The sequence below is a fragment of the Protomyctophum bolini genome, assembly GCF_963924005.1.
Source record: "Protomyctophum bolini genome assembly, chromosome: 17".
In the NCBI taxonomy this organism is placed as follows: Eukaryota; Metazoa; Chordata; class Actinopteri; order Myctophiformes; family Myctophidae; genus Protomyctophum; species Protomyctophum bolini.
In genome coordinates, this window is record NC_137878.1 from 42,944,768 (window position 1) to 42,959,950 (window position 15,183).

A 15,183-nucleotide genomic window follows, 5' to 3' on the forward strand; every position below is an offset into this window, starting at 1 on the left:
AGTATACCGTGGTTACTTGGTTCCAAAAAGTGAAGCCAAGTTTTTTTCAACCGTAAGTCTGTGCCTGGTTTGCTGGGACCAGTTACAACATTACGTCATCGTTGAGAACTGGGACCAGAGTGTGTACATGGTGTGTGTATATGTATGACTAGCTCTCAGTGATGACGTAAGAGATATGGTCATCTGTGTAGTCTGTTCCCAGCAGACCAGGCACAGATTTACAAATTAAAAATCACATTACAACTACATACAGAGTATGTAGTTGTAATTTGATTAGCCGTATACTGTGGTTACTTGGTTCCAAAAAGTGAAGACAAGTTTTCTTCAACGGTAAATCTGTGCCTGGTTTGCTGGGACTAGTTACAACATTACGTCATCCTTGAGAGAGTACATGGTGTGTATATGACGTAATCTTGTAACTTGTAACTTGTAACTAGTCCCAGCAAACCAGGCACAGACTGTATGTAGTTGTTCTAGTTACAACTACATACAGAGTATGTAGTTGTAATTTGATTAGCAGTATACTGTGGTTACTTGGTTCCAAAAAGTGAAGACAAGTTTTCTTCAACGGTAAATCTGTGCCTGGTTTGCTGGGACTAGTTACAACATTACGTCATCCTTGAGAGAGTACATGGTGTGTATATGACGTAATGTTGTAACTTGTAACTTGTAACATTACGTCATATACACACCATGTACTCTCTCAAGGATGACGTAATGTTGTAACTAGTCCCAGCAAACCAGGCACAGATTCACCGTTGAAGAAAACTTGGCTTCACTTCGAAGAGACCAAGCGAAACGATTACTTGCGCGCTCTGCTTGCGCAAGTAATGATCTGGGGGTCCCGTCACAGTTACAATGATCTGGGGGTCCCGTCACAGTTACAATGATCTGGGGGTCCCCGTCACAGTTACAATGATCTGGGGGTCCCCGTCAGTTACAATGATCTGGGGGTCCCCGTCACAGTTACAATGATCTGGGGGTCCCCGTCACAGTTACAATGATCTGGGGGTCCCGTCACAGTTACAATGACCTGGGGGTCCCGTCACAGTTACAATGATCTGGGGGTCCCGTCACAGTTACAATGATCTGGGGGTCCCGTCACAGTTACAATGACCTGGGGGTCTCGTCACAGTTACAATGATCTGGGGGTCCCGTCACAGTTACAATGATCTGGGGGTCCCCGTCACAGTTACAATGATCTGGGGGTCCCCGTCAGTTACAATGATCTGGGGGTCCCCGTCACAGTTACAGTTACGGTCCTCCAACAGTTAAAACTGATCTACACAGAATTATCAAGACATTATTTCAGAATGGAAAGCCAGGAAGAGGAAAATGCAATTCTTTGCTGCTTGTAGGGGCAGCGGTGGCCGAACGGTTTGCGGAGCGGTCTTGATATGGGAAGGTCGCTAGTTCGTATCCCCGGGCCGGCACGTTAAAATTACCACCGTTGAAGTGCCCTTTGAGCAAGGCATTGAACCTCTACCATGAAATGTTCTATGAGCAGGGCCTGGCTTGTAGTAGACGTTTTAGGATGAGAATACTATCCACCTGTTGGTTGTCTGTCAGAAGACCTATTCTTACATGAGGCCATGTTTGACCACTACTGACCACGCCTTCAATGTATTCTCTGCTCTCATGTGTGTATGAGAGAGAGCAATGTAAAGCGCCCAGGAGGCTTGCATACGTGCTTCCTCCCTGGAAATGTATCATTGTTTCAGTCCACTCTCTGCCCTGTGTATTTAATGTAACAAATGTATCATTGTTTCAGTCCACTCTCTGCCCTGTGTATTTAATGTAATAAATGTATCATTGTTTCAGTCCACTTTACCCACTACCTGGGTAAACATAGTACCTTTAGTCCAGTTACCCTGCAGGGTAAACATAGTACCTTTAGTCCAGTTACCCTGCAGGGTAAACATAGTACCTTTAGTCCAGTTACCCTGCAGGGTAAACATAGTACCTTTGCTTTGTATTATTGTAGCATTACCTGGCAGGAATCAACAGTTCCATCCGTGGGTTATTAGTAGTAGTATTATTACTATTATAATAGTATTGTAGTAGCATTAGTAGTATTAGTAATAGTATTGTAGTAGTATTAGTAGTATTAGTAATATTGTTGTAGTAGTATTAGTGTTGTAGTAGTATTAGTAGTATTAGTAATAGAGTATTAGTAATAGTATTGTAGTAGCATTAGTAGTATTAGTAATAGTATTGTAGTAGTATTAGTAGTATTAGTAATAGAGTATTAGTAATAGTATTGTAGTATTACTACCTGGCAGGAATCAGTAACTCCATCCTTGGGTTTTCCAGCAGAGCTTCACCCAGAGGGACGATGTCTGCCCCCTGCTGGACGTATGATCCCAGCAGCTCCTTATTGGTCTCTACATCCTACACACACACACACACACACACACACACACACACACGCGCGCACGCGCACGCACACGCACACGCACACGCCCACACCCACACGCACACGCACACGCACACGCACACACCCACACCCACACACATTCACACGCACACGCACACACACAGAGAAAGTACAGTGTGAGCTCCCCCTACTGTGCACTGCATGTACTGAAAACACTGTGCCATTCTAGCTCAATCTCAGGGACGTACACAGGGAGGGATTTGGAGGGGCAGGGGCCGAAATTTGAAAAGGGCACTTGTGGTGTGAATATGGGTTTTATTTAGCGGTGGGAGGGGGGAGGGGGGGGTTGGGGATACAAGCTAGAATATATATATTCAAAGATTTGTGCCGCATTTTTACGATTTTTCAAAAATCTAAAATACAGCAGCTCGGTTTCACCCTAAACAGGCCTCTGGGAAAATGGGCTTTGGTAGTTCTCATTTGTTTGCAGCACACTTCTATTATGCCCATAACATATTCTCTATTATAGTGACAGAGACATATCATATATCAAATGAAAGCTGTAACACTCTACTTTCACCAGGAACAGAGATACAATTTCTATCATGTTTAGTTTTCAAAATGTAGCCATTTGAATGAGTCTAGCACTTTTCAGTCTAGCACTTTTCAGTCTCTCGTTTTTGATCATTCATATTACAAGACACATATCATTATGCTGTGTTATATAATACAATACCATACAATTTCTATCGTTTTCAGTTTTCAAAATATAGGCTTTTGAATGAGTCCAACACTTTAGATAAAACATCTCTCAGTTTTGACCAGTCACATTTATATACTCATAGCATATTTCTGTTGTATTATATAACACAGCATAATGATATGTGTTAATCTACAAGCTCACAACGCGTCGCAGCGCGTCCATTAGGTTAATGTTAGGGTCCATTAGGTTAGTGTTAGGGTTAATTTAGTAAATTAGTAGTCTGAAAACCCACCTTTTCAGACTCCATCATGGCCCATAGCACTTACCCCACCTTAAGATAGCAATTCTGTAGACTTAAGCCCGACACACACCGGCTGTGTGCGCCGCGCGGCGCACACAGCCGCCTCCATTATTTTCAATGAACCTAACGCACACCGGCTCCGTCCGCCGCGCCGCACCGCGCCGCCTGGCGTGGCGCCGATAGAACACAGTTCTATTTTCCAGGCGGCGCCGCGCGGCAACGCGCCGCGCCGCAGACGGTCGCAGACGGTGTGTGATGGGCTTCAGATAGCATTTGATACAGACTTATAGCATGTTATGTAAACAGCATAAGTGCATTGTATGTAGTCATAGCACGTCATATTACATAATGTATAGCATAGTAGTATAGATGTATAGCTTATTTCATTATAGATATTCCACTGTTACTTTCTTAGCTTACGCATGTTTCATGATAAATGTTTTTATGTGATGTATTCCCATGCTTTTTTGTTCTTGCTTAATGTAAGTCGCTCTGGATTAAGAGCGTCTGCTAAATGCCTAAATTGTAAATTGTAATTTGGTTACCCAGAAGGTGATTCTCTCCACCATGGCCCAGATGATGACTCCCAGAGCAAAGATGTCTGCCTTGGCGGTGTAGTGTCCCTCCCAGACCTCTGGAGCCATGTAGAAGTCTGTCCCGCAGGCCGTCGACACGAACACCTTATCCACACTGACCGGTTCCTCTGGGTTCACCCCCGACGCACAACACACCTAAAGATAGGACACAGTTATTACTGTAACACCTTATCCACACTGACCGGTTCCTCTGGGCTCTGCCCCAACGTACAACACACCTAAAGATAGGACACAGTTACCAGTAAGACGCGCAAACGTGGGAAGCGAACGCAGCTCGTACATATTTGGGTTTTGGACGTATAGCTGCTTTGGGGACTCCTTATATGGTTATGGCTGAGTCATGGTGACGTAATCAGCTCCATATATGGGCACAAAAGCGGGACAGACACACAGACAGACACACAGACATGATCTGCTAGGTCTCATAGTAAGTGCTCACTAACACCTAACACCTTATCCACACTGACCGGTTCCTCTGGGTTAGGGCCCAACGCACAACACACCTAAAGATAGGACACAGTTATTACTGTAAATAATGACAGTGACCCACCTTGAGGGACATGTTGTTAAATAACTGACATGTTGTTAAATAACTGACCCACCTTGAGGGACATGTTAAATAACTGACCCACCTTGAGGGACATGTTAAATAACTGACCCACCTTGAGGGACATGTTGTTAAATAACTGACATGTTGTTAAATAACTGACCCACCTTGAGGGACATGTTAAATAACTGACCCACCTTGAGGGACATGTTAAATAACTGACCCACCTTGAGGGACATGCTGTTAAATAACTGACCCACCTTGAGGGACATGTTAAATAACTGACCCACCTTGAGGGACATGCTGTTAAATAACTGACCCACCTTGAGGGACATGTTAAATAACTGACCCACCTTGGGGGACATGCTGTTAAATAACTGACCCACCTTGAGGGACATGCTGTTAAATAACTGACCCACCTTGAGGGACATGTTAAATAACTGACCCACCTTGAGGGACATGTTAAATAACTGACCCACCTTGAGGGACATGTTAAATAACTGACCCACCTTGAGGGACATGTTAAATAACTGACCCACCTTGAGGGACATGTTGTTAAATAACTGACCCACCTTGAGGGACATGTTGTTAAATAACTGACCCACCTTGAGGGACATGTTGTTAAATAACTGACCCACCTTGAGGGACATGTTAAATAACTGACCCACCTTGAGGGACATGTTGTTAAATAACTGACCCACCTTGAGGGACATGTTGTTAAATAACTGACCCACCTTGAGGGACATGTTGTTAAATAACTGACCCACCTTGGGGGACATGTTGTTAAATAACTGACCCACCTCTATAACTGACCCGCCTCGACTGAGGCTGAGTGTGACCGGTGACGTCAGACGCCGGTTTGACAGCTGTCAGTGAGCGGTAGCGGTTTGCTGTCTGGCTGACAGAAACCCAAACGAACTTGTAAGTTACTAAATCTTGTGAAAGCCTACTAGTACTATAAAGAATATACAATGCCACCGAAGAAGAGTGCCGGTCAAAAGTCAATGGAGGACGACATTGAGGATATCAAAAACTCACTCAACTACGTGACGGCTGAGCTGAGCACCCTGGTCAAGCAACATGCTACGCTACGGGAACTGGTGGATGAGGTTAAATCATTGAAAAACACCATCAGAGAGAAGGACAAAAAAAGAAATGCCTTGGAGAACAGAATACATGATGTGGAACAATACACAAGAATGGAGGACGTGATCATAAGTGGTCTGAAAGTGAAGCCAAGAAACTACGCCGCAGCCGCGGCTGTAGCCAGAAGCGATGGCGAAGAAGCGACGGTTGAACACCAGCAATCGCTTGAAACACAAGTAATCCACTTTTTCGAGTCGCACGAAATCATGATCGATCCGGGTGACCTTGTGGCTTGCCACACTCTCCCGAGAAAGGATCGGGATGGGAAACCCACTGATCCCAACATCATCATTCGATTTTGGAATCGGAAAAAGAAAACGGAACTAATGAAACAGTGGAAGAAACTGCTAGAATCCAACGTCTTCATGAATGAACACCTTACCAAAAAGAACGCTGAAATGGCCAGGGCTGCCCGTTGGCTAAAGAAAGAAAAGAAAATCAACACAACGTGGACCAGGAACTGCAGAGTACTGATAAAGCTAAACGGGGACTCACCAGAAACAGCCAAGGTTCTCACGGTAAGAGACATCAACGAACTCGAGTCCTACAAATGAACGGCAATCGGCCTTCTTGTGGTGTTAAACAATCCCTAAACTTTATGGAACATTATTTTTCTATTTTTTTCTGCTCATCATATTTTTCTTTTGTACATACTAACACTGAGAACCCCCCCTGCTGGTCGAAGGATTTATCTTTTTCCCTTCTACATTTTTTTACTCCTCAATCTGCATCAACTCTTATTAAATATCTAACTCGGAGTACTAGGACTTTCACTCATGACAGACTCCATGATACACAACAATAGACATGCAGGTGACAGCAGTCACCTAACTAGGATAATGGACTATGATCACATTGAACTTAACGCAGTGGATTACAGTGATCACAGCATAATTGACATGGAGCTAAATATTGACCCGGACATTAACTTCTTTAACAACATTGATCACACGTGCAAATATTACACTATGGAACAATATAATCACAGCATCAAACCCGATGGAAAGCTATCAATTATTCACATAAACAGTAGAAGCCTATATGCAAACTTCAAATGCATTAAGGATTTTTTACAATCATTCTCACAACCCTTCAATATCATAGCAGTATCTGAAACTTGGTTCAATGAAGAAAGGGGAATAGACTTTGAGATGGATGGCTATGAACTTACTTATATTAATAGACGGGGTAAGAATGGAGGAGGGGTGGCAATATATGTGGACTCAAACTTAAATTTTAAGATCGTAGAAGCTATGTCGCAGGTGGTTAGTAACCTTCTGGAATGCATAACAATTGAGATCTTCATGGAAAATAAGAGAAATATATTGATCAGTTGTGTATACAGAATGCCGGACTCTAGTATTGATAATTACATGTTGTTAACCCCTTTTGGTGTTTTAAACATTATGTTATACTTTAGCTATTGAAAAATAGCAGATCTACAAGCTCGTAGCGCGCCACTCGGTGGCGCGCTACGAGCTTGTAGATCTGCTATTTTAGAAAAATCGTGAAAATGTAGTGCAAATCTTTGAATTATTTCGGAGCCAACGTCTCTAACTCAAATCTTTGCTTCTCTCCCTGGGTCCCTGGGTATTGAGCACCACTGATATAAAAACCGCTGGTATTAACTGGTATTAACTGGTATTAACTGGTATTAACTGGTATTTAACACTGATATAAAAACCACTGGGTATTTCAGAAAACTGTCATGCTTTAAAGGATGATTGTCAGGCCTGAATGGGTTAAACAACGGACCCACCTTGCTCAGGCCGAAGTCGGCCACCTTCAGCGTGGGCTCCTCGGGGCGGCCGCTCGGCGACGTCCCGTCCTGGGAGATGAGGATGTTGTCGGGCTTCAGGTCCCTGTGGATGATGTGGTTCCGGTGCAGGAAGGCCAGCGCGCTGCCCAGCTGCAGCATGAAGCTGGTGTTGGTCCTGCGGCTGGGCTTCCGGCTCAGCAGGTACGCGTTCATGTCTCCGCCGTCGCAGAAGTCCATGACGAACCACAGGTAGTAGGAACTGCACGGGTCGAAGGAGACCTCCCCTTTAAGAGACGTCTCTACCAGCTGCGGGGCACAGGGGAGGAAAGGGTTAATTAATGGTGGAGAGGGACGGGGAGGAAAGGGTTAATAGTTAATATACCCTCATTTCATTGGTCCATTCCTGAGGCTGTAGCGATTTAGTTTGTGTTCTAATAAAGTGTCCCCATAATATTTGATGTTTGATTTGTCCTTTTCAATGATGTCACATAATATACACCCCACACACTGTACTATAATACACTGTAACAGTGTTTTAATGTTTAATATACTCCATCAGTTTGTGAAGTGCTAGCGTTGTAAATCTCAAGTCAAAGTGGTCTCACGGTATGTACACGTCACGGTCGCATCCCTTGAGGTTTTCAATACCCAGATATATCTGTTGTTTCGATTTATGTATTTGTGGAAAATGTATACAAACAGCATCTTGCAAGACTAGTTATTAATAAGCGCCAGTGGGCGGGGCACAAGTTTAGGCTCTGAGTGCCCATTATAAAGTAAGAAATAATTTGTAATTCTATTATGCATGTAATGTGCATGTCATCACCTGTACACCAGATTAGAGGAATTTTCAAAATATGGATGATTTTTTTTTTTTAAGAATTAAGAATTAAAAAAAAACATTTTAAAACATTGGCCTCGTTACGTCCTTGGCATCCATTACAAAGACGGCAATATTTCGTCTTGTCGTCCAACTTAACCTGTTTTAACACTAACCTGGACAATTCACTATGTCAGGATATGTGATAATGTCACTCCTCCATTTAGCTGGGTTAGAATCTCCCCAGATAATGGGTTAGGGGTCTTACCTCTCCAGGACTGAAGAAGTCAGGACTGAAGGGTCTCTTCCTAGGGTTAGAGGTCATGGTTATTGACTAGGGGGTAGGGTAAGGGGGGGGGGGGGGGGGGTGTTAGACCACTTCTGGGCCAGACCAGGGGCAGCGGTGGCCGAACGGATTGCGGAGCGGTCTTGATACCGGAAGGTCGCCATCAGCGGTCCGACACGTTAAAATGTACCACCGCTGAAGTGCCCTTGGACAAGGCATTGAACCTCTACCATGAAATGTTCTATGAAATAAGCAGGGCCTGGCTGTAAACAAGTATCTGATGCTTAGTCCAGTTACCCTGCAGGGTAAACATAGTACCTTTCCTTTTTTTTTTTACCGTCGCTCTGTAGAACACACTCCTCCAGGGTTAGGGGTTTAGGGGTAGGTTTAGGGGGTAGGTTAAGGGGATAGGGGGTAGGTTAAGGGGATAGGGGGTAGGTTTAGGGGGTATACTAGGGGTCTTACCTCCAGGTAAAGGGTGGAGGTGTTAGACCACCTCTGGGCCAGCCCGTCTCTCTGCAGAACACACTCCTCCAGGGTTAGGGGTTTAGGGGTAGGTTTAGGGGGTAGGTTAAGGGGATAGGGGGTAGGTTAAGGGGATAGGGGGTAGGTTTAGGGGATAGGTCTAGGGGGTATACTAGGGGTCTTACCTCCAGGTAAAGGGTGGAGGTGTTAGACCACCTCTGGGCCAGCCCGTCTCTCTGCAGAACACACTCCTCCAGGCGGATGACGTTGGGGTGGTTGTTAACCCTCTGGATGCTGCTCAGAGCCCAGAACTCTCTCAGCGCCAGCTCCACGTTCTCGGGGGAGTGGCAGCGGATCTTCTTGACGGCCACGCGGGCGCCGGTCCGCTTCACCAGAGCCTCGTAGACCACGCCGTAGCTGCCCCGCCCCACCTGGTCAACGTTAACATAAAACAATCACACCCAGAGCCTCGTAGACCACGCCTTAGCTGCCCCGCCCCACCTGGTCAACGTTAACATAAAACAATCACACCCAGAGCCTCGTAGACCACGCCGTAGCTTCCCCGCCCCACCTGGTCAACGTTAACATAAAACAATCACACCCATGTGAAGTGAGGGGGGCGCTCTTATTGTCATACATCACATTATTACCAGTAAGACGCCTTAACCCATTTTGGGGCGGGAACCCCTTTTGGTGGTGGCATTATTACGTTATGCTTTAGCTATTGAAAAATAGCAGATCTACAAGCTCGTAGCGCGCCACCGAGTGGCGCGCTATGAGCTTGTAGGTCTGCTATTTTATGAAAAATCGAAGAACGACTGACATAGAAACACAGCTTTTTCAGAAAACTGTCGGGATGTAGAAGAACATTTTTAGAATCTGATCTCAGGTCAGAATGGGTTAATATAGGATATAGGAGTCATGGTGTCTGGTGGTTCCGTATTGGCTGTTGACGGTGACGTTACTAAGGTACATTTCGAGGTAGGTATATAACGGTCAATAACTATTATTATTATTATTATAAGGTCAATAACGGGTCTAAAGGGTTTAGAACAGCAGTTGTAATAGACATTAGTTAGTAGCAGTACTTGTTGTTGTAATAGACATTAGTTAGTAGCAGTACTTGTTGTTGTAATAGACATTAGTTAGTAGCAGTACTAGTTGTTGTAATAGACATTAGTTAGTAGCAGTACTTGGGCGCTCTGCTTGCACACAAGTAGGCCATGAATGGCCTAGTTGTGTGCAAGACGCAAGTCGGCATTTCTAGTTATTATTATTATATAATATTATATTATTACCTCCTGGAGCAGTTCATACTTGGGCTGGCTGCTTAGCCGCTGGCTCATCCTCTTCCTCTCTGTGGGGAACAAACACATTAGCATTAGCACTACACACTACACACTACACACTACACACTACACACTATGTCTGGCTCATCCTCTTCCTCTCTGTGGGGAACAAACACATTAGCATTAGCACTACACACTACACACTACACAATATGTCTGGCTCATCCTCTTCCTCTCTGTGGGGAACAAACACATTAGCATTAGCACTACACACTACACACTACACAATATGTCTGGCTCATCCTCTTCCTCTCTGTGGGGAACAAACACATTAGCATTAGCACTACACACTACACACTACACAATATGTCTGGCTCATCCTCTTCCTCTCTGTGGGGAACAAACACATTAGCATTAGCACTACACACTACACACTACACAATATGTCTGGCTCATCCTCTTCCTCTCTGTGGGGAACAAACACATTAGCACTATGGTACTACACACTACACAATATGTCTGGCTCATCCTCTTCCTCTCTGTGGGGAACAAACACATTAGCATTAGCACTACACACTACACACTACACAATATGTCTGGCTCATCCTCTTCCTCTCTGTGGGGAACAAACACATTAGCACTATGGTACTACACACTACACAATATGTCTGGCTCATCCTCTTCCTCTCTGTGGGGAACAAACACATTAGCACTATGGTACTACACACTACACACTACACAATATGTCTGGCTCATCCTCTTCCTCTCTGTGGGGAACAAACACATTAGCACTATGGTACTACACACTACACAATATGTCTGGCTCATCCTCTTCCTCTCTGTGGGGAACAAACACATTAGCATTAGCACTACACACTACACACTACACAATATGTCTGGCTCATCCTCTTCCTCTCTGTGGGGAACAAACACATTAGCATTAGCACTACACACTACACAATATGTCTGGCTCATCCTCTTCCTCTCTGTGGGGAACAAACACATTAGCACTATGGTACTACACACTACACAATATGTCTGGCTCATCCTCTTCCTCTCTGTGGGGAACAAACACATTAGCACTATGGTACTACACACTACACAATATGTCTGGCTCATCCTCTTCCTCTCTGTGGGGAACAAACACATTAGCACTATGGTACTACACACTACACAATATGTCTGGCTCATCCTCTTCCTCTCTGTGGGGAACAAACACATTAGCACTATGGTACTACACACTACACACTACACAATATGTCTGGCTCATCCTCTTCCTCTCTGTGGGGAACAAACACATTAGCACTATGGTACTACACACTACACACTACACACTACACAATATGTCTGGCTCATCCTCTTCCTCTCTGTGGGGAACAAACACATTAGCACTATGGTACTACACACTACACAATATGTCTGGCTCATCCTCTTCCTCTCTGTGGGGAACAAACACATTAGCACTATGGTACTACACACTACACACTACACTTTTAGCAGTTTCAAAAATCTAAAATCACACTCATGCATGAAGGAAGCATGAGTTCAAGTCCGTTGCTCTCCCCAGGTTGGCGGAGGGTGTGTAGAGCCCAGGATCACATTAGATAATTGACACACAGCCTAGCCTGGCCAATAAGAACCCTGCGTACCTAGCCTGGCCAATAAGAACCCTGCGTACCTAGCCTGGCCAATAAGAACCCTGCGTACCTAGCCTGGCCAATAAGAACCCTGCGTACCTAGCCTGGCCAATAAGAACCCTGCGTACCTAGCCTGGCCAATAAGAACCCTGCGTACCTAGCCTGGCCAATAAGAACCCTGCGTACCTAGCCTGGCCAATAAGAACCCTGCGTACCTAGCCTGGCCAATAAGAACTCTGCGTACCTAGCCTGGCCAATAAGAACCCTGCGTACCTAGCCTGGCCAATAAGAACTCTGCGTACCTAGCCTGGCCAATAAGAACCCTGCGTACCTAGCAGAACGACCCGGTAATAAAAACGAGTGCTTCCAAACTCCAACACTTCGAAAAATCACACCCGTGTGAACTGAGTGTTGCAACTCCCCCCCCCCCCCCCCCTCTCTCTCATTAGCAGGCAACAGTGCAGCACTATCTCTCTCTCTGTTTCTGGCACAACAGCGCCCCTACTGGTACTAATAGTCATACTCGTGCTCATTAACATCACACGGACAGGTGCACGGACACATGAACACATAGGTGCACACGGACACATGAACACATAGGTGCACACGGACACATGAACACATAGGTGCACACGGACACATGAACACATAGGTGCACACGGACACATGAACACATAGGTGAACACGGACATTGCTGTGGTTGCACCACTCAAAATATCACGGCACGGAATGACTTTACAGAAGATTATTATTATTAATAATATATATATTATTATAATAATAATATTGCTCATAACTTGAACACGGTGGATTTTGGAGCCCCTCCTATATACAGCTTTTTGCCATAACTTCTCTTTATTGAGTTTAATGTTTGTTTTTGTTTTACATCACATAATCTGCTAATCAACATGAGTTACTATATTAGCGCCCCTCACTTCACATGGGTGTGATTTTTTTAAATATCTATGGTACACACACGCACGCACGCACACACACACACACACACACACAGCTGGGCATAGGAGGGAACAGTGCCTGTCATCACTTTGTAAACAAAGAGTTTGTAAACAAAGAGTTTGTAAACAGTCTGTCAGCAGTCATATGGTCAGTTCCATGGCAGAGTGGTCACATGGTCAGTTCCATGGCAGAGTGGTCACATGGTCAGTTCCATGGCAGAGTGGTCACATGGTCAGTTCCATGGCAGAGTGGTCACGTGGTCAGCTTGAGCGTCAACAAACACTAAAAGCTGAAACATTGTAACTAGACAGCGCGTGCGTGGACGACATTATAACAGCACACACACAAACGACTGACAGGCCTTTTTAAACGTGACGTCACAGGCAGTGTTGTGTTATTGGTTAGCATGTTAGCCAATGAGCTAACAAAGAACACACTGTACACTCATTAATGACCAATTAACAAACCATGTGTACGACGTGTGTGTGTGTGTGTGTGTGTGTGTGTCCATATGGAGACACTATATTGTGCTCCCTGTCTGCACGCACACTGCACGTGTGTGTGCGTGCGTACACGTGCCATACCAGTCCATTCCACACACACACACACACACACACACACACACACACACACACACACACACAGACTAGTGTTGTTAGCATCAGGCTAGGCTAACATCAGGACAATAGCAGCAGATGTTATTGTTTTATTTCTCACCTGTCTGTCTGTCCGTCTGTCTCACCCTCCCAGCATGGCGACCATTAGCCCCGCACGGCACCACGCACGCAGCCACACACACGTGCACTGTGTGAGTCTTGTGACTCACGCACGCACACGCACACGCACACACACACACACACACACACAATGAGGTGACAGACAGCCTGCCTCCTCCTGGTGCGCATGCACAGGACACGGCCGCGGGTAACCGACCGGCCGTGCGTGGGCGAGCCCGCTGCATAGCGCGCGCACGTACGCACGCTGCGCGTTTCTTATAAAGTCAAGTCAGTTTCTCTTTAATCTGTGGTGAAATGCTGCCCCCTACTGTCCACCGTCTGTCATTACAGCTCTGTCAACAATGTCCAGTTCATTGATTGATTGATTGAGCCCAGGCATATTAGTAATACTGGGTACATTACTACAGTAATACTGGGTACATTACTACAGTAATACTGTAAAACATGTGGATGGACCAATTAGATCTGTAAAACATGTGGATTGACCAATTAGATCTGTAAAACATGTGGATGGACCATAGAACTACATTCAAACACATTTCCCATACACCCTGTGGGTGGATGGAAGAACTACATTTCAGGACTACATTTCCCATATGAACATGTGGATGGACCATAGAACTACATTCAAACACTACATTTCCCAAACACCATATGTGGGTGGATGGAAGAACTACATTTCAGTACTACATTTCCCATATGAATACCAATAGATCTGTACGCTGCATTGTTGAAAAACACTGTTGGACGTAAGAAGTATAACTGTAGCTCTGTCAGTATAATTCAACCACCAGAATGGCACTATTACCCACTTTTCAATGCTTTTGGCATCACAGAGCAGCTCAGCAGGTTCTCTAGAAGCTACGCTAGAGAAACCTCTCCACCAAAGTCTCTGTATTGAGTTTGTGCTTGAAATGTACTGTAATTCTACAAACTGTAAATAAATATTTCAATCAATCAAAAAAAACAACCCTGACCCCGACTAAATGAAATCCAGCCCTGATAACAGGACTAAATGACTAAATGAAATCCAACCCTGATAACAGCAGGACTAAATGACTAAATGAAATCCAGCCCTGATAACAGCAGGACTAAATGAAATCCAACCCTGATAACAGCAGGACTAAATGACTAAATGAAATCCAGCCCTGATAACAGGACTAAATGAAATCCAACCCTGATAACAGCAGGACTAAATGACTAAATGAAATCCAACCCTGATAACAGCAGGACTAAATGACTAAATTAAATCCAACCCTGATAACAGCAGGACTAAATGAAATCCAGCCCTGATAACAGCAGGACTAAATGAAATCCAACCCTGATAACAGCAGGACTAAATGACTAAATGAAATCCAACCCTGATAACAGGACTAAATGACTAAATGAAATCCAACCCTGATAACAGGACTAAATGACTAAATGAAATCCAGCCCTGATAACAGCAGGACTAAATGACTAAATGAAATCCAGCCCTGATAACAGCAGGACTAAATGAAATCCAACCCTGATAACAGCAGGACTAAATGACTAAATGAAATCCAGCCCTGATAACAGCAGGAC

The 15,183-nt window shown here is 44.7% G+C and overlaps 1 protein-coding gene across 3 annotated transcripts in view; it reads right to left on the bottom strand.

Moving 5' to 3' along the window:
- Positions 1 to 13,780, bottom strand: part of pdik1l (PDLIM1 interacting kinase 1 like) — a 15,274-nt gene extending 1,494 nt beyond the window's left edge. The window contains exons 1-7 of one of the 3 annotated variants that reach the window (XM_080787705.1): positions 13,601 to 13,780; positions 10,299 to 10,357; positions 9,186 to 9,431; positions 7,430 to 7,735; positions 4,145 to 4,195; positions 3,927 to 4,061; positions 2,276 to 2,391 (exon numbers count right to left, since the gene is read on the bottom strand). In XM_080787705.1, coding sequence (XP_080643831.1) covers positions 2,276 to 2,391; positions 3,927 to 4,061; positions 4,145 to 4,195; positions 7,430 to 7,735; positions 9,186 to 9,431; positions 10,299 to 10,346 — 902 coding nt within the window. In that variant the 5' untranslated portion in view covers positions 10,347 to 10,357; positions 13,601 to 13,780. Of the gene's footprint in view, positions 1 to 2,275; positions 2,392 to 3,926; positions 4,113 to 4,144; positions 4,196 to 4,429; positions 4,481 to 7,429; positions 7,736 to 9,185; positions 9,432 to 10,298; positions 10,358 to 13,600 lie in introns of all 3 variants that reach the window. The other 2 variants (XM_080787704.1, XM_080787703.1) reach the window with 2 other exon arrangements.
- Positions 13,781 to 15,183: the final 1,403 nt, after the last annotated feature.